At 55.6% G+C, this 15,096-nt stretch overlaps 2 protein-coding genes across 4 annotated transcripts in view; both read right to left on the bottom strand.

Moving 5' to 3' along the window:
- Positions 1-21: 21 nt before the first annotated feature.
- PPIB (peptidylprolyl isomerase B) lies at positions 22-2,066 on the bottom strand. The gene is given in 6 exon segments (XM_066328626.1): positions 22-339; positions 448-632; positions 1,003-1,047; positions 1,050-1,095; positions 1,213-1,326; positions 1,810-2,066. Coding segments are annotated over 6 exon segments (669 nt in total). The 5' UTR covers positions 1,966-2,066; the 3' UTR covers positions 22-216.
- A 2,419-nt stretch (positions 2,067-4,485) lies between these two features.
- The window catches only part of CSNK1G1 (casein kinase 1 gamma 1), a 104,910-nt gene continuing 94,299 nt past the window's right edge, over positions 4,486-15,096 (bottom strand). For 2 of the 3 annotated variants that reach the window (XM_066328619.1, XM_066328620.1), the window contains 3 exons: positions 12,869-12,975; positions 10,682-10,705; positions 4,486-7,771 (listed from right to left, as the gene is read on the bottom strand). In XM_066328619.1, the coding sequence (XP_066184716.1) occupies positions 7,717-7,771; positions 10,682-10,705; positions 12,869-12,975 (186 nt within the window). In that variant the 3' untranslated portion in view covers positions 4,486-7,716. The remainder of the gene's footprint in view (positions 7,772-10,681; positions 10,706-12,868; positions 12,976-15,096) is intronic. The other variant, XM_066328621.1, reaches the window with a different exon arrangement.

Below are 15,096 nucleotides of genomic sequence, written 5' to 3'. Positions count from 1 at the left end.
AAGGCAGGAGAGAGGCAGCTCTTTAAAAAACACCTTGGTCACATTTATTGGTGCATGTGCTCCTTACGAAAGTGATGGAAGAGCAGCGTGTGCCCTGTCTCACTGGCTGAGAGGCAGCAGGGAGAGGAGCTGGGCACTGGGACAGGACCCAGTGGCCCCAGGGCAGAGGACACCCCTGTCCCACAGCCCCTCACAGCCCGGCAGGGCCTGGTCCCGTCACTCTTTGGCGATGGCAAAGGGCTTCTCCACCTCGATGGTGCCGCAGTCAGTGATGGTGACGTCCTTGAGGGGCTTGTCCCGGCTGTCTGTCTTTGTGTTCTCCACCTTCCGCACCACGTCCTGGGTGGAGCAGAGCGGGACAGTGGGACACATGAGCAGAGCCAACCTGGCCAAGCCCCACCCAGACTCACCCCTCCCCAGAGCACCCATCCCTCTCCCATCCCTCACCATGCCCTCCAGCACTTTGCCGAACACCACGTGCTTCCCGTCCAGCCACGGCGTCTTCACGGTGGTGATGAAGAACTGGGAGCCGTTGGTGTCCTTGCCAGCGTTGGCCATGCTCACCCAGCCCGGCCCGTAGTGCTTCAGCTTGAAGTTCTCGTCAGGGAAACGCTCCCCGTAGATGCTTTTTCCTAAAGGTGGGGACAAAAAAGCTGCAGTGGTCTCATGGAATATGTTGGGGAAGGGGTGGTGGTAGCTCCAACACAAGCTGGGTAGGGGAATGAGCAATTCCAGAGCAGGGACTAACTAGCACAGGGCTGTATGAGCCGTGGGCTGCTGCAGGGAGCTGGAAGCACCCCAGGACTTGGGCAGGGGTGTCATGCCAAGGGACTGGAGCAGGAGGCTCCCAGCACCTCAGTTACCCCAGCACTCAGCTCTTCTCCAAGGCCATGCCTTTGTGAGCTCCACACCCACTTGTTTCCACCAAGCTCCAGCCCTGCACTGGCTGGAATTGCATCTGCTGTCTCACTCCAAGACAGGGACTTGGATCTGCCAAGTTACCTCCAGTGCCATCACCACGGGTGAAATCTCCTCCCTGGATCATGAGTCCTTGATCACACGGTGGAACTTGCTGCCCTTGAAGCCAAATCCTTTCTGGGGGTGTGGAGGGAGAACATGGAGTGAGGCGAAGGGACAGACCAGAGCTCTGTGGCCCCAGCGCTGCCCCAGGGCGCCAGCAGGACCCCAGCAGGAGCACCATGGGCCCCTCACCTCTCCGGTGGCCAAGGCCATGAAGTTCTCCACTGTCTTGGGCACTGTCTTGCCAAAGAGTCCAATGACCACACGGCCCACATCCTCCTCACCGATCCGCAGGTCGAAGTACACCTTGGGGGGAGAGGAGGAAGGTTAGGGGGGATCAGGGGAGCCAGCCTCACCTTGCCTGGCCACCCACCCCGCAAAATCCAACTCACCAACTCCAGCCAGGCTCAAAACCTGACCATGTGCGGTTGGCTGGTGTGCCACTCCCCTGGCTGCGCATCCCCTAGCAGCCTCACCACCCACCGCAGCTGGATCCTCACCCAGCCCAGGCCTTCAGCGCAGGACCCCGCAGGTCACCTTTCCCAGGGCTGAGACAAGCTTCTCTCCCCTTCCAGGTGCCCCTGACGCCCCCGCGCTGCACCCTCCCTCCCTCACGGCCTTGCCCCACTCTCCCCGTTCCGGGCCCCCTCAATCGCAGATTCCTCCAGCCCATCCAGGCCCCTCACCCCAACCTCCCCCTCCCCAGCTCTCCCCAGCCCCATGCGGCCTCCCCACACACGGACTCCTTCCCAATCCGCCCCCGCCGGCCCCGCCTCGGCCCCACCCGACCTTGGCGGTGACCTTCGGTCCCTTCTTGCGCTCGTCGGCGCGGGAGGCCGCGGGCAGCAGGAGCAGGAGGGCCGCGCCCAGCGCCGCCGCAGCCACCAGCACCTTCATCCTGCGCCGCTCGCAGCCCGGCCACAGCGCCCGCCGCACCGCCTGCATCCGGCCACGCCCGCCGCGCACCCCCGCCCGCACCGCGTCTTGGTACCGCCCGCGCCGCGCGCCCGCCCGATCCGCCCGCCTGGGCGCGACCAACCGCGGCCACAGGGGGGAAGGCAGCACCTTCCGGCCGGGAGGGACGCGGCCGTATGCCACGTTGCCCCTCGCTGGTCGGCAGCGGTGCTGTCAATCAGAAAGCGGAACCCCGCGATGATTGGCCATTGAGGGGGAAGGGGCGGGAGAGGGGCGGGACCGAGGGTGGCCGTGGCCAATGGGCGCGGCCGGGGGGGCGGGAGCCCAGCCGGGGTTGCTGTTCCGGCGTGTCCCCGGTGTGTGTCCCGGCGCATCCCCGCTTTGTCCTCCGGGCCCGCAGTGCCCCCGGTACCAGCAGTGGCGGCCCCCGGGGCAGGGAGCACCGAGTGCCTGAAGCCGCTGACCGCTCGGTGCCCGCGGCCGCGGCGGGAGGACGAGCCGAGTCCCCGGCGAGCTAAATGGCTGCGCGTCAATGTCTGAGCAGTCCCATTGAAGAGATGCCAGCCGAGAGCCGCACCATCTTTGAGAGCAGCTGGCACTGTACCCACTCAGACACTCGTGTGACATTCCTCCCCCCCTAATTCCCAGCCTTAAATGTACCATTTTTAGCACGAGCTTTCATTTCCCGTTCCTCAAAAATTTGTCTGAGGACACGAGCACTCTGACAAGGAGATGACCTCAAGGTTCCTTCCCTGAGCCTTGGAACCTGCATCTCCACCTTTGAGATTTGGGGACTGACACTGACCCAGACCTGATGAAACCTAATTCCCACATGTTCAGCTTACTCCACGATTTGTAATCACAGACTGGTTTGGATTCAAAAGGCATCTTTACAAGTCTAAGCCCTGCCATGGGCAGTGACACACCTTCAGTGATGGTGCTAAGCTAAACACAGGCATCCGCAACACCACAGACAATCCCATGTGCTTCCAGCCTGGACTGTCCTGGGGTTTAAGAGGAATTAGGGCTTCTCTCACTCCTTCCTTCAGTTTTTATCCCACAGCCTTGCTGGGGGGTTCAGATCCGAGTACCCCTCTCCCATTGCGTCCGCTGGGCCGTGGGGAGACAGCGGCCGTGAAAAATCCGCCGTGGAAGACGCGCCGAGGAGCGTCACACGCGCGAAAATACGCACGGAGGGCGGGGAAATGTCCGGATGGAAAGTTAAAAAAAAAAAAAAAAAAAGGGATAAAATACAGGAAATCTCAGATCAGGAATTTCAGCTAAAGACAAAGCGGTAATACGTGCGTGGGCACTTGTATTGCACAAACGGGATAAAACAGGATAAAAGAGATTGCGAACTTTATTACTGCGGCGTAGAAAACAACGTGAGAGTAAATGTACCAAAATGCCTTTTCTATCGAAAGGTGGGACGAGTTAGGGCAGGTTTTGAGGGCAGCAGCCATAAGGGAAGATATATGGTCGCCACAAAATTGTTATCTACACGGTATTTTATGATAAATTCATTTTAAAAGTTTAAATCTGCTGAAGGGACCGCAGCTGCTGCGGCAACCGCCCTCCACCCGCGGGCTCCAGAGACCTCTCGGTCAGAACCTCCTGTGTCTGCCGGTCCGTTTCTGTTCCCTCTACCAGCGATGGAAAAGTTACCTTTAAATTCCACTTATCGTGTTGAAAAGACTGTTAAAAATTGTTATAGCCTCTTTGAGACTGCTCCCAATCTAAGCCACGGGAAGACGCGGTCACACGGGGAAACAAAGGGATCTCTTTTCCGGCGCCTCTGTCAAATGGTTCCGGCGGGACACAGTGTCCCCAGGCGGCAGTGCGGGGTGGCCGCTCCCCGGGAAGCCGCGGTGGTTGCGGTGGCCGCGGTGGCAGGAGGTGGCCGCGGTGGCAGGAGGTGGCCGCAGTGGCTCCCCGCGGGTGAGTTTTATCCTCCAGAAAGCCCCGAGCGCCGGTCGGTCCGCAGCTCCAAGCGGAACGCGCGAGCTCTGCCGGCGGCAGGGACCGGAGCGCGTTTCCTGCTCACGGCTCCTCCCAGAGCGGACGGCTCCAGTCCGTTCCCTCCCGCTCCCTGCGCGGGCTTTTCAACAGCCCCGGCGGCCCCTCGCCGCGGCCGGAGGTGGGAGCCACAACCGATTTGTGCCTTTTGGACCTTTTCTGTATTTGTTTTCCCCCCTTTTTGCTACATGCGGTTTTTAGAGGATTTTTTTGTATGTTCCTTTTCCTTCTACCGCGGGTGTTTGTGGGGGGAGAGCGGGGTGCAGCAGCCCCCGGGGGGCCGAACCCGGGCCCCTTCTCAGGGGCTGCCTCAGGACAAGGCATCCTGCATTCCTAAAGTGGGAATGCGTGGGCCCAGGGTGAAGGGAAATCCGTGTCTTGGCCGAGCGCCACAGGGCTGAACCACCCATGTCTGTAAAGCACGAAGTGTTGACAAGGTCCCACCCATGCGCTGTCCCCTCCAAGGGAAGCAGAGGGTGACACAAGTGCCCAAGAGAGCCAAAGGAAGACAAAACACAAGCGCCATGGTCAGGCTGAGGTAATAAATACTTCTATTCATGGAGAACAATGCAGCAGTGCAATGTTTTATTGAAAAAAAAAAAAATCATCTCACTTGATACCTCAGAAGACTGCATCGCAACGTTGGTGGGCCGAGAGCCGCGTCAGAGGCACCTGCGCCGGGAGCCCCCAGGAGCCCTCCCCTTGCCTGGGGTCTCCTGGCTGCCGACCGCTCCCGGCAAGGAGACACTGCCCACGTTAATGCCCTACATCCTACTACAGCATGGCTGGCTCAGTCTGGCTGCATCTCCTTGTCACCTCCGAGCTCCCTGGGGACAGTGGTTCCCTCAAGCACAGGACTTGCTGGTAACCTGCTTTGTTTTCTTTTTTTTTTTTTTTTTTTTTTTTTTTTTAATTTCTTTGTTAAAAAGCCACCCCACATCTTTGCCCTTTTTTTTTTTTTTGAAGAGTCCAACGTACGATTATAGTGCAAGAGGGCTTGGTACAAGTGAGCATTACCAGCATGCCGTGGGGGGACAGTCCTCCCCTCCAAACACATCACTGTAGGATTAAAAGAACACCGTATCTCCAGAGAGAAGCTGTAGTGGGTCACCATGAAACAGCTTTCAAACCAACCCACTTAAAAACAAGGTCAGGAAAGTTTCTAAACGATCAAATACATTCACTTAAAAAAAAAAAAAAACAACAAAAAAACCCCAAAAACAACGAAACAAAACCAAAAACATTTAGGAACAAAATCTGTTGAGATGGCCCCTTTCCCTCCCCGCCCTCCCTCACCCTGCAAACACTTACATATGCTGCAACTACAAGCTGCTCCTTGAGTGGAGGCAGCAAGGAATGACCAAACACGGCAGGAGATGCAGAAGGAATCGAGTTCTGGTGACAGGCACTTAGTGGGGCTTGGGAGGGCAGCAATGGAAGTGTCTCAGGGCCCAGCTCCATCGGCAGCGGGCAGGGCAGCTCCCTGGGGAGCGCCTTTGCCCCTGGACCCCCCTCCCAAGACGCCAAACCATGGTTTCCTACAGCAGAGAGGAATGCCTGTGCCAGAGACGCAGCTTCTGGGAGCCACTGGCAGCGGAGGAGTTTGGAAAGAGAAAGGTGGAATGTGCCCATGGCCGTGTCCTCCCTGCGGCAGGAGGGGACAGGGCTGCACGCCTGTGCCTGTGGGAGGTGAGTGGTGCCCTTCCTGCCCTGCTCCCACCACGGCCCGGCTGGAGGAAAGCGCTTTGCTGAGGGGGAAGGAGGTGCATGTGTGAGCAGAGGGCTCTGCGCCTCCATGGCGCTCACTGGGATAAGGCATGGAGAGAACACAGCAGAGAATGGAGGAGAGAGGCCCTGCGGGGATCCCGGCCAGGAGGGAGGCTTTTCCACCCTGGCACCACACCAGTGTCTGCCTGACTCAGGAATGCATTAGAAGCAAGCCCAGAGCTCGCTGCCCAGGCTGATCTCCTGCCCTCTAAGCCTGCTCCTACCCAGCCAGGGAAACTGAACCTCCTGGCAATGTTGCTCTGTGAACCCCAAGCAACACAGATTATCATTAAAATCGAATAAACGATAATGAGATCTAGTCTCTCCCTTTCCTCCCTTCACGATCTCCAGGATTTTGGGGTACGTTAGGCCTAAGTTTATGACAAGTGAACCAGTCCAGCCTGATCTGGTGTCACACACGGAAAGACAAAGTCGAACGAACCTACTTATAACCTCCCCAAAGCTGCTCAAGTTCTCCCACAGCCCTGCCACCTCTCCAGTAACCCCTGGCAGCCTCATCTCCTCCAGTTTGGGAGATGCTGCAGTTGGATGCAAGATTTCACTGTTTTTCTGAGTGTGCAAAGCACCCCAAGCCCTTGGTTTGGCTCAAAGTGGTGCAGGAGAGCCGTGGCTGCTCCGGGGCTGGGATGGTGCAGGCAAACTTGCACCTGCCCCATGCTCACAGAGAGGATGTGAAGGCGATTCCAGTCAAACCTATCTGACCATCGGGAGATGGGGTCAGTGTTAAGGCATGAAGTATCCTCTCCCCTGCTGGGGATGCTTTGCTCCCACTACTGTGTTCTTGCAGAAGGTTCCCAACCACCCCAAGGAGGCATTTGGGAAGGCTGCCTGGCTACCCACACTGAGAAATGCCCATGCTTCAGGAAATGGCTGTTTCTCAGGAACCTCAATCCTGATCTACCTCTTAAACCAGCACAAATTTCTCCAGCTTGGCAAAGCCCATGCCGCTCCCTCCGGCCCACGCTGGGCATCAGCCTCACGTCTCCCAGCCAGCTGGGTCAGGCACAGTGTAGGAAACCATGGAAAGGACATTCACTGGCAGCTAGGAAGGGTGATTGGAAATTCAAGTATGCTTTCCTCAGCGCGTGGCCCAAGGTGGGCGTCAGGAGCCCCAGACTGGCACGAGGGTTGTGGACATCCCCACTCAAGGGCATTTCCGTGCACCCCACCATCCTCCCCGCTGGATGTCTGCCTGCGCTGGCGTGGCCACGCAGAGATCCACAGATACAATGTGCATCTGTAAATGCTAAAAATAATAAAAAGTGCAACGACGTCAGCTTCTTTAAAACAATCCACACTGCTCTGTTACTGTCAGAGGAGGGAGGTGTCAAGGGAGCCGGAAAAAAAAACCCTAACTGGAACAGTAGATTGCAAATTTCTCACAGCTTGCACATTACAGTGTAACTGTTCCCAAGGAGCCACAGAGAGAACCTGTCTCTTCCTGCTGCAGCAGTCAGGCCCTTCTCCTAGCAACTCTCCTGCCTGCCCCACATCCTCCTGCCCTCTCCACAGCCAATCGAGCCTATGGAATTTCTTCACTTAATTAAGGAGGGAGGAGGATTGAGGAGCAGAGTGCAGGGGAGGGAGGGGAGGAAAGTACGCAGGAACTAAGCACAGTCCTCAGGTTTGCGTCAACGATGCCTTCGCCGTAAACAACGGGAAGGAGGGTCAGCCAGCCAGCCCCCCTCCCAGGGTGACCAAGACCTGAGCCAGCCACAGTCCTGGTCCCAAAAGGAGCTTCAGGCTTGGAGTGAATGAGGGAGACCATTCAGCAGATCCACCTCAGAGTGGTTTGTTTTGGAACGTTTTCTTCTCTTTTTGGTTTAAAATGTCACTTGGGTTTTTTTTTGTTTGTTTGTTTTCATTTTTCTCTCTTCCTCCTATGCCTCCTCCTCCCTCCTAAAGAGAAGCCCCTTCCAGTGAGACAGGGCAGGAGCTGCAGGCGTGGTGGTTCCTGCAAGGCCCAGGAGGCACCGGTCACTTGTGACGCTGAGCCGTCTTCTTCCGTTTCCTCTTAAAGAAGCAGCAGCACCTGGGGCACAAAGGAAAAGGAGGGAGAGTCAGCCCCGTGCCTGGCAGCCTGCCATGTCCCCACAATGTGTCAGCAATGTCCCCAGGATGTCCCTGCCACGCCCCCACACATCCTCATGCAACAGCACCTGTGCCCGCCTGGCCCGGGACTGACCGTGCTGCCGGGACAGGGAGCAGGTGCTGGTGGGTGGGTGACACCACCAGCCCAGACTGGGAGACAAGCCACGGCTAGCAGGGGTGACAACTGCCAGGCTTCTCCCTCCCAGGCTCCACTGGAACACAAGGAGCCATCTGGGAAAGCAGTAAAACAGGGACCCAGGTGCTCCACTCCCTCTGTCCCACCCCAGGGGAAGTGGACTGGGATGGGGAGCTCTGGCTGCTTTTCCCAGCCACAAAACACACGGTTTTCACCACTGTTCACTAAAAAAAAAACCAAAAGTTCCAAAGAGACCTCGGCTCAGGGAGCAGGTTTCTTTACTGAACCTTTCATGATAACCAGAGCTTCCACCTTGGATCAATCACTCAGTGTCGGGATGCAGAACCCCTGCTTCTTCCCCCATCCGATTTGAGGGTGGTGCACAGGATTAGGGGAAGCAAGAAGGATGGAGAGTGGAGGCTGAGGTGGGGAGAGGAACGCCCAACGAGCTGAACCGTGAGGAGCGGTGGGTTCCCTGTGGGACACACTGGGAGCAGTTGTCTATACTCCTCCTGGCTTCCTACAGAATTCCTTAGTGTTGAACACGTATCTACCTTTCTACCCTCAGCCCACTGTCAGGAATGCTCTGCACATCAGTACGAGTTCTCCCAGGCCATGTCTTTCTCCATCTGCTGGGACAGCCATCCCTGGAGAAGCCTAGGTGATGCTGGGAGGCTGCTCTTTCAGGCTGCTGGAAGGGATGCCTGGATAAGCAATCACAGTAGACCACCGAGTCTAGAAGATCCTGAGTTGGAAGAGACCCACAAGGATCATCGAGTCCAACTCCTGGCTATGCACAGGACAGTCCCAAGAATCCAACCATGTGCCTGAGAGTGTTGTTCAAAAGCTCCCTGAGCTCTGGCAGGCAAACATGAGGATGCAAAGACCATTTTTTCCTACAACCATCTGTTGTAGGCTAAAAACATTCCAAACCACTCTAACATCTTCTCCAAACTATTTTTCACTGGGAATGTCAGCTTTACACCCCTGTCTTCTCAGAACAGGAGGAACTCTCACCCAGGTACTTGTCCCTGGGTGCACAAGCCTCACTCTGGGGTGCAAAAGAAATGGGTGAGCACAATCTGCCATGAGCTGAGCCTGCCTGCACAGATCAACTGCTTGGGAGAACAAACAACTCTCCCTGTGACATGGAGAGCTCCCACAGCCCTCCAAGAGGAGGGTCCCCTCCCACTTCACGGACTGATGTCCATGATTTTTCTCTGGGCTTCTAAACAGGCCCAGTTTGGCAGTGGGATGAGGAAAAATGCAAAGCCCTTGTCCCTGCAGGTCAATTGATGCCTCCATTGCCGCCCATCCGCCCTGAGGTGTTTGTCTGCCACCTCAGCACTCCTGTCTCAGGCTGGAAGCCCCACCCCAGGACTGCTCTGGCATTCTGTTGTTCCCGGGCCATCTGCCTCCATCTCCTGCTTTAGCCTGTTGCTAAAGTATTTCTCTCCCACATTAGCCACCTTCCTTCATGGCTTGTGTGATGGTGAGTAAGGGGGACGTCACAGGGAGAGGATGGAGGATGCATGAATGATGGTTTTGCATGCAGTGGGTAAGGGAAGAAGGGGCTGAGCAGCACTCGACTCCTTGAGCACCGAATAAAGGGAGCTGACTGACTTCTGGCTGGTTTTCCTTGTGACTGTCTTTTTAGGCTCTTACTCAGAGGTCCAGGGAAGGGTTCAGGAAAGGAAGTCCTGGGAAGGGTTCAGACAGGCAGAGGCAAAACACCAAAATAAAAGGATCAGGCAGGCTGACAATTACAGAACATGATCTCTCTGCATGCAGATGATGCCCAAGAGAACAGCCCCAGACTACGACATACAGAAAAGCCAGAGATGCCAGAGGTATTGGAGGCGATGCCTATGGAGAGCAGGGCAGAGTCAGTCTCCCATCCAACAAGGACATTTCTCGCCACACACGGGCTTGGTCTTCTTGCTCTGTGGCAATTTCCACCCATCAGCCCACCCTGGAACCTACAAGCTCATCTGAGTGTCTGCTCGGTCCTCCACTTACTGAGTACATGGTTTCCCCAAGGGGCACCTCTTGGGACAGCCTGAGACTGGGACACTACAGCTTCAGCTTCAAAACCCTAATAAGCTGGGCTTGGACCAGTGCTACTCCCAACCCTTCCAGCCCTTCTTTCCTGGAGAAGCCCACTCCCCTGCACCTCAGCTGGCTGGAAAGAAGCCACCTCCTACCTACCCTCTCTGTGTAGGGGGTCTGTCTCTAATGAGGACTCCCTGGCTTTGTCCTTCCATCCTCTCTGGCCTGTGCTTCTCCCAGAGGAGACTTTCTAAGGAAGCAACTGCCCCCTCTCCTCAACACTCAGTGCAGGGTTTTCCTTTTGTAACCATCTGCGTGAGGAATTCCTGCAAGAGGCTCGGCCAGCCTAGGCCCGACTCTGCCCAACTCCATCAGGCATCATCTGCTCAGGGACATAAACGTTTGGGGGAGATGAAAGCCAAATAGGAAAGGATTAAGTCCGATTTTGCATCCATTCATTCAGAGATCAGCCAAATCCCTCAGCCTAGTGTGGCTGGTTAGACACAGCCCATGCCCTCCCCAATATTGCAAATGGTCCTAAAATCAAAACAGCTCTGGGTTGGCTTTGACTTTGTGCCTTTTTAGCATTTGGTGGGTTTGGTTTTGCCAACCCCAGTCTAGTCTGGTCCGCTCCCCCTTGCATGTGGACTGGAGAGAGGGACTCACCACAAGTTGAGCATTTTCAGGCAGCTACAGAGAGTATAGAGAAAAAACACAGAAAGGAAGAAAGAGCGATTAGTTCACAGAGGTGGGATGGAAGCGAGTCACTGCAGCCATGCAAACATGCAGTGCAGAGCGGCAGACACACACCAGGCCTGCCCGCCGCCCGCCCCAGCACTCACACCACTCTGCCCTCGACACCTCCTCCGTGGCTGCGAGGCCTCTGACAAACACCCGCTCTCCACGGAGGCACCAGACCCCTCAGGTTCTTATCTGGGGCCAGCTCTTGTCCCCTGCAGCTCCAGCAGCAGAAGGGCCTGATGACGAATCTACACCTGGGACCTGCCTTCCAGCGACATCCACTGCCAGGAGCTTTTCTCCAGCACACTCCAAGCAGAAGCATTGGCACGGCCCTGCCTGTGGAGTGCCAGAGAAAGCCCATCCCACTACTGCACATCATCTCAAAACACAGAGCCCAGCTCCAGTTCCAGCTCCTGCCAGCTCTCTCTGGCACCTTTTCTGCAGAGCAGAATCCCAAAGTTCTTTGCCCTTCTTGTGTGCCTGAGGGGATTTGTGATCAGAGATGTAAGGAAAGACAAAGCCCCCCCTGTGGCAAACAGAATGAAGTGATCTATGCTTGGGAATTACAAGAGACCCCAAACCTATCAGTGCAAGGCAGCTTATGCTCTGCTTCCCAGCACCTCCAAAACCAATCTGGGAGCACACAAACAAGGGCTGGAGAGAGACAGGACAGCTCCATGTGCTGTGGGATAAGGCTGGGGTGGCATAGCTCTTTCCCACCTGGCTTGATGTCTCCAGTGTACACAGAGTGGGGGCTGGACCTGGCCTCACTGAACAAACATGGGCTGGAGATGTTCCTGGCTCTTTCTTGCACTGGGCTGTTAGATCAGAACTGCTGAGGATGATAATCTGCCCCATTCTAGGAGCCACATGCCTGGGTGGACCCCCTTCAGAGCCCATGATGCCAAACTGGTGGTCTCTGCCAGCCACACAACCCAAATCTAAGAGGAATATTGCCCACTCTGGAAGTTGCTCCTCAAGATATCCCCCACCCTCCCAGCTTGATGAGGAGCCTGCACCAAATCCAAGGCTTCTTGGGCTGGTAGGAGAAGGTGCGTCTGTGGCTGCTGGGATCAAGGCCAGGCCAGCTACCAGTGAGCAGGATCCCACACACATGCTTCCAAAGGAACTGAGGAATCCTCAAAGGATTGGGGAATAGAGAGTAGAAGACCTTCAAGCCAACCAGCACAGATGATACATACATACACCCTTCCTCTCACCTGCCACTTTTTCTCTTTATACAAAAGAGAATAGTTGAGGCAAACAATGGGAGACAAGTAGCACCAGTATCACCCAGTCAAATAATAACCAGGCAGCTGGTCCATGTCTCAGCAATGACCAGTTCAAAGGCAGCCTTGACCCTACTGGCTTCTCGCTTGGGGACTGCCACAACTCTGTGGTGACTCTGCAGTGACAGGCCCTGGTTTAGTTCAGAGGTGGCAAGAAGGTGCAAAAGGTGACACGATGGTGCTGGATGTAGGACAGGAGCCAAAATGGTCAAAGCAGCAGCTCTGACAGCAGTTCTCATGTCTGACCACAATCAATAGGAGAGGTCAGCTTACTGGGAGCACTTTCTCCTCCACAAGCTGCTTCTGTTTCCTCCCACTCAGTTTCTCAGGGCTGGACCAAGAGAAACCCCAGGGAGAACTATCCATCCCTGCAAGAGTTACTTCCAGACTGTTCAGGATACCTGGCATCCACCTCTCACAGCCAGAAATGAAGTGACAACTCTCAGACCAATGATCTCTTTGCTGAGCTGTGCTGAAGCTACTCCTACACTCTCAGCACGAGAGCACAGCGTGTTCTCCCTCTGCAACGGGGGCTGCTCACCGGGATTCCTGAGATCAGCCCCTGGTATTTTGGTATCTGTGCTACTGAAACGTCTATCTGGCAATACATGCTCTGAGTTATGTTCTCCAGGCATGACAAGTGTCAAAGAGAAGCAGCAGCAGCAGCAGCACTGAAGGCACCATGCACAAAAGCAGCAATATGCAAGGAAAAGGGCATGGGACATGAGCAGTGAGGACTTTGCCACAGAAAAATGTCCCCACTTGCTTCCCAGGAGAAGGATAATGACCACCCAGTGGAAAGCCTGTTGTAAAGCAAACGTACTTAGCTTCCTCCACCACCTCCACCTCCGCCTGCGCTGTGATGGGTGCGTTGGAGTGTGCTCCTGTTGGGTCGTCCACGTTCAGCTCCCCGTTGGTTGAGCTCACCACCTGCAACACAAAGGAACACCCCGTTAGAGAGGCTCCCTGGCAAGGGCTGCTGAAGGAATGGGAAATCTGAGGAATACCCATTTGCTCCTGTCTCTTTGCACCCTCTCAGAAGGCTGCTGAGTTTCGTGGGTGCCTTGGAGTCTCCAGGCCGGAGCAGCCAAAGCGGAGCAGCAGGCAGGGGCCTGTGTGTGTGCTCCCTAACTCACATTCCTGTGCCCAGCACATGACTTGGCATCGAGAGGCCCCTCTGGGAGCACAGGCACTGGTGTGAGCACTGACTGCCAGCCCTATCTACACACACAGACTGTATGATGCTGATTGTTTTCTCCTGATATTTTTACAGGTGAGCAGCTCAGTCCTGTTGTCTGACAGTACCAAGGGAGAGAAGCCTCAATCTTTTAAGTCTCATTCCTTACACTGCCAATTTTGGGAATTATGTCCTTGCCACAAAGCCACTGACACAGTCTCTCATCTCTTTCTGCCTCACACCTGTGATGATGGCTCACTCCAGATTTTCTGTTATAGGGACAACCATCCAGCTGCCCAGCTCCCAGCAGCTCCACTGTTGGAGATTAGGATTTTTCTTTTTTTTTTTTCTTCTTTTTCTCAGGGAATTTTGTTCCATCTGTTGCCCAAGAGATGCTAATGACCATTAAAAGACAAAAGAAGTGGCCAAGGAGAAGAAAGCATGCAGCTGGCTACTCTCTTTAGCTGGGGGCTTACCTCTTGGAAAAGGCAGAGATGCAGGGGGGATTTTGGCAAGATTTTGGCTGGGGCGGTGAGGGGCTGGGCTCAACTCCTTGACTGCTCTCCTGGATGCGAGGGGAAAGGTTGAGCTGTTGCTACTGCAGGGAGAATTCCCTGCCACTGTGGACTCTGGCCTCTGTATTGCTTCTTCCTTACTGCAGGTAGCCTTTGCTTGTAAGAGCGGCCATTGAACTGGGACCTCATTAACATCCAATTGCACTGAAAGGACCCTCACCATCTGTTTGGGTGGCTCAGGGGAAAAACTGGGACCCTGAGGCCCTCCCCCTTCCCAGAGGGCACATCTCTTGGCTGTGTGTGGCAGCTGCTTGCAGGAACCTGACTACCACTGCCCAACCCAGTTTTCTGCTGCTGCCTCCGGCTTTTTTGCTACACTTTACCCCAGCACCCTGTGCCTGTGCAGACACTGCAGCTGCTGCTATGGCTGCAGAGTTTCTGTTACATTTTGTTTGCCACACCAACGTGGTGTCTGCCTCTGCCACTCCAAGGTTCCTGCTGCAGCTCATTTCACCATCTGGAGAGCCACCAGGACCAGTTGCCTCTATGGGTTTGTAAGGGAAACCCTTTTTTTATCCCTTCTGCCGGCCTGCCCACCATTATCATGTGAGAGAGAGGGCCCGAGCCCGCCCCACAGCGCCCCCTGCCGCGCGGGAGGACCATGGCATCTGCCCTGCCCGGCCGGAGCCACCAGCGCCCCTGCCGGCCGTGCCCGGGACTGCACCCGAGGGGACAGTGCCCCAGGCCGGAGCCACCAGCGCCCCTGCCGGCCGTGCCCGGGACTGCACCCGAGGGGACAGTGCCCCAGGCCGGAGCCACCAGCGCCCCTGCCGGCCGTGCCCGGGACTGCACCCGAGGGGACAGTGCCCCAGAAGGAAGAAAATAATATTTTCCATTCCAAGGGAGGTTCCCACCTTTCTTGGCAGACACCTGTCTTTCAAAACCAAGACATAATTTTCTGGATAACTAATCACTGCTCCATTACTATGACAACCCCCAAAGCATCCTGTATGGAATGAAAAGTCGGGCTGACCCTTCCATGCTTCGCTTGGATGTTAGACAGGCTCCTGCACCTTGCTGTTAAAACTTGGAGCTGCTCTTAGCTCCAGAACTGTAAGGACACCTGGTTTCCCTGCCCTGTTTCTCCTCTTAGCCTTTCTACAAGGTACAAGGAGGGCTTCTCCCATTGGGGTGGGATAGTACCCAGAATTCCTGGTGGCTCTGGATGACCTGACCACCAGGGATGAAGAGAACAAAGCCTTTGGAACAGATATCCCCTAGTCAGCACATTGTGTTAATTTTGAACACTTCAGTCCTACTAGAAGCTGATGTTTCTGCCAACCAGGCCCCTTGGACTCC

This window comes from Sylvia atricapilla, chromosome 13 (assembly GCF_009819655.1).
Source record: "Sylvia atricapilla isolate bSylAtr1 chromosome 13, bSylAtr1.pri, whole genome shotgun sequence".
Taxonomy (NCBI): domain Eukaryota; kingdom Metazoa; phylum Chordata; class Aves; order Passeriformes; family Sylviidae; genus Sylvia; species Sylvia atricapilla.
Note: the sequence above shows the minus strand (reverse complement) of the source record. Positions and strands in the feature narration are given on the sequence as shown.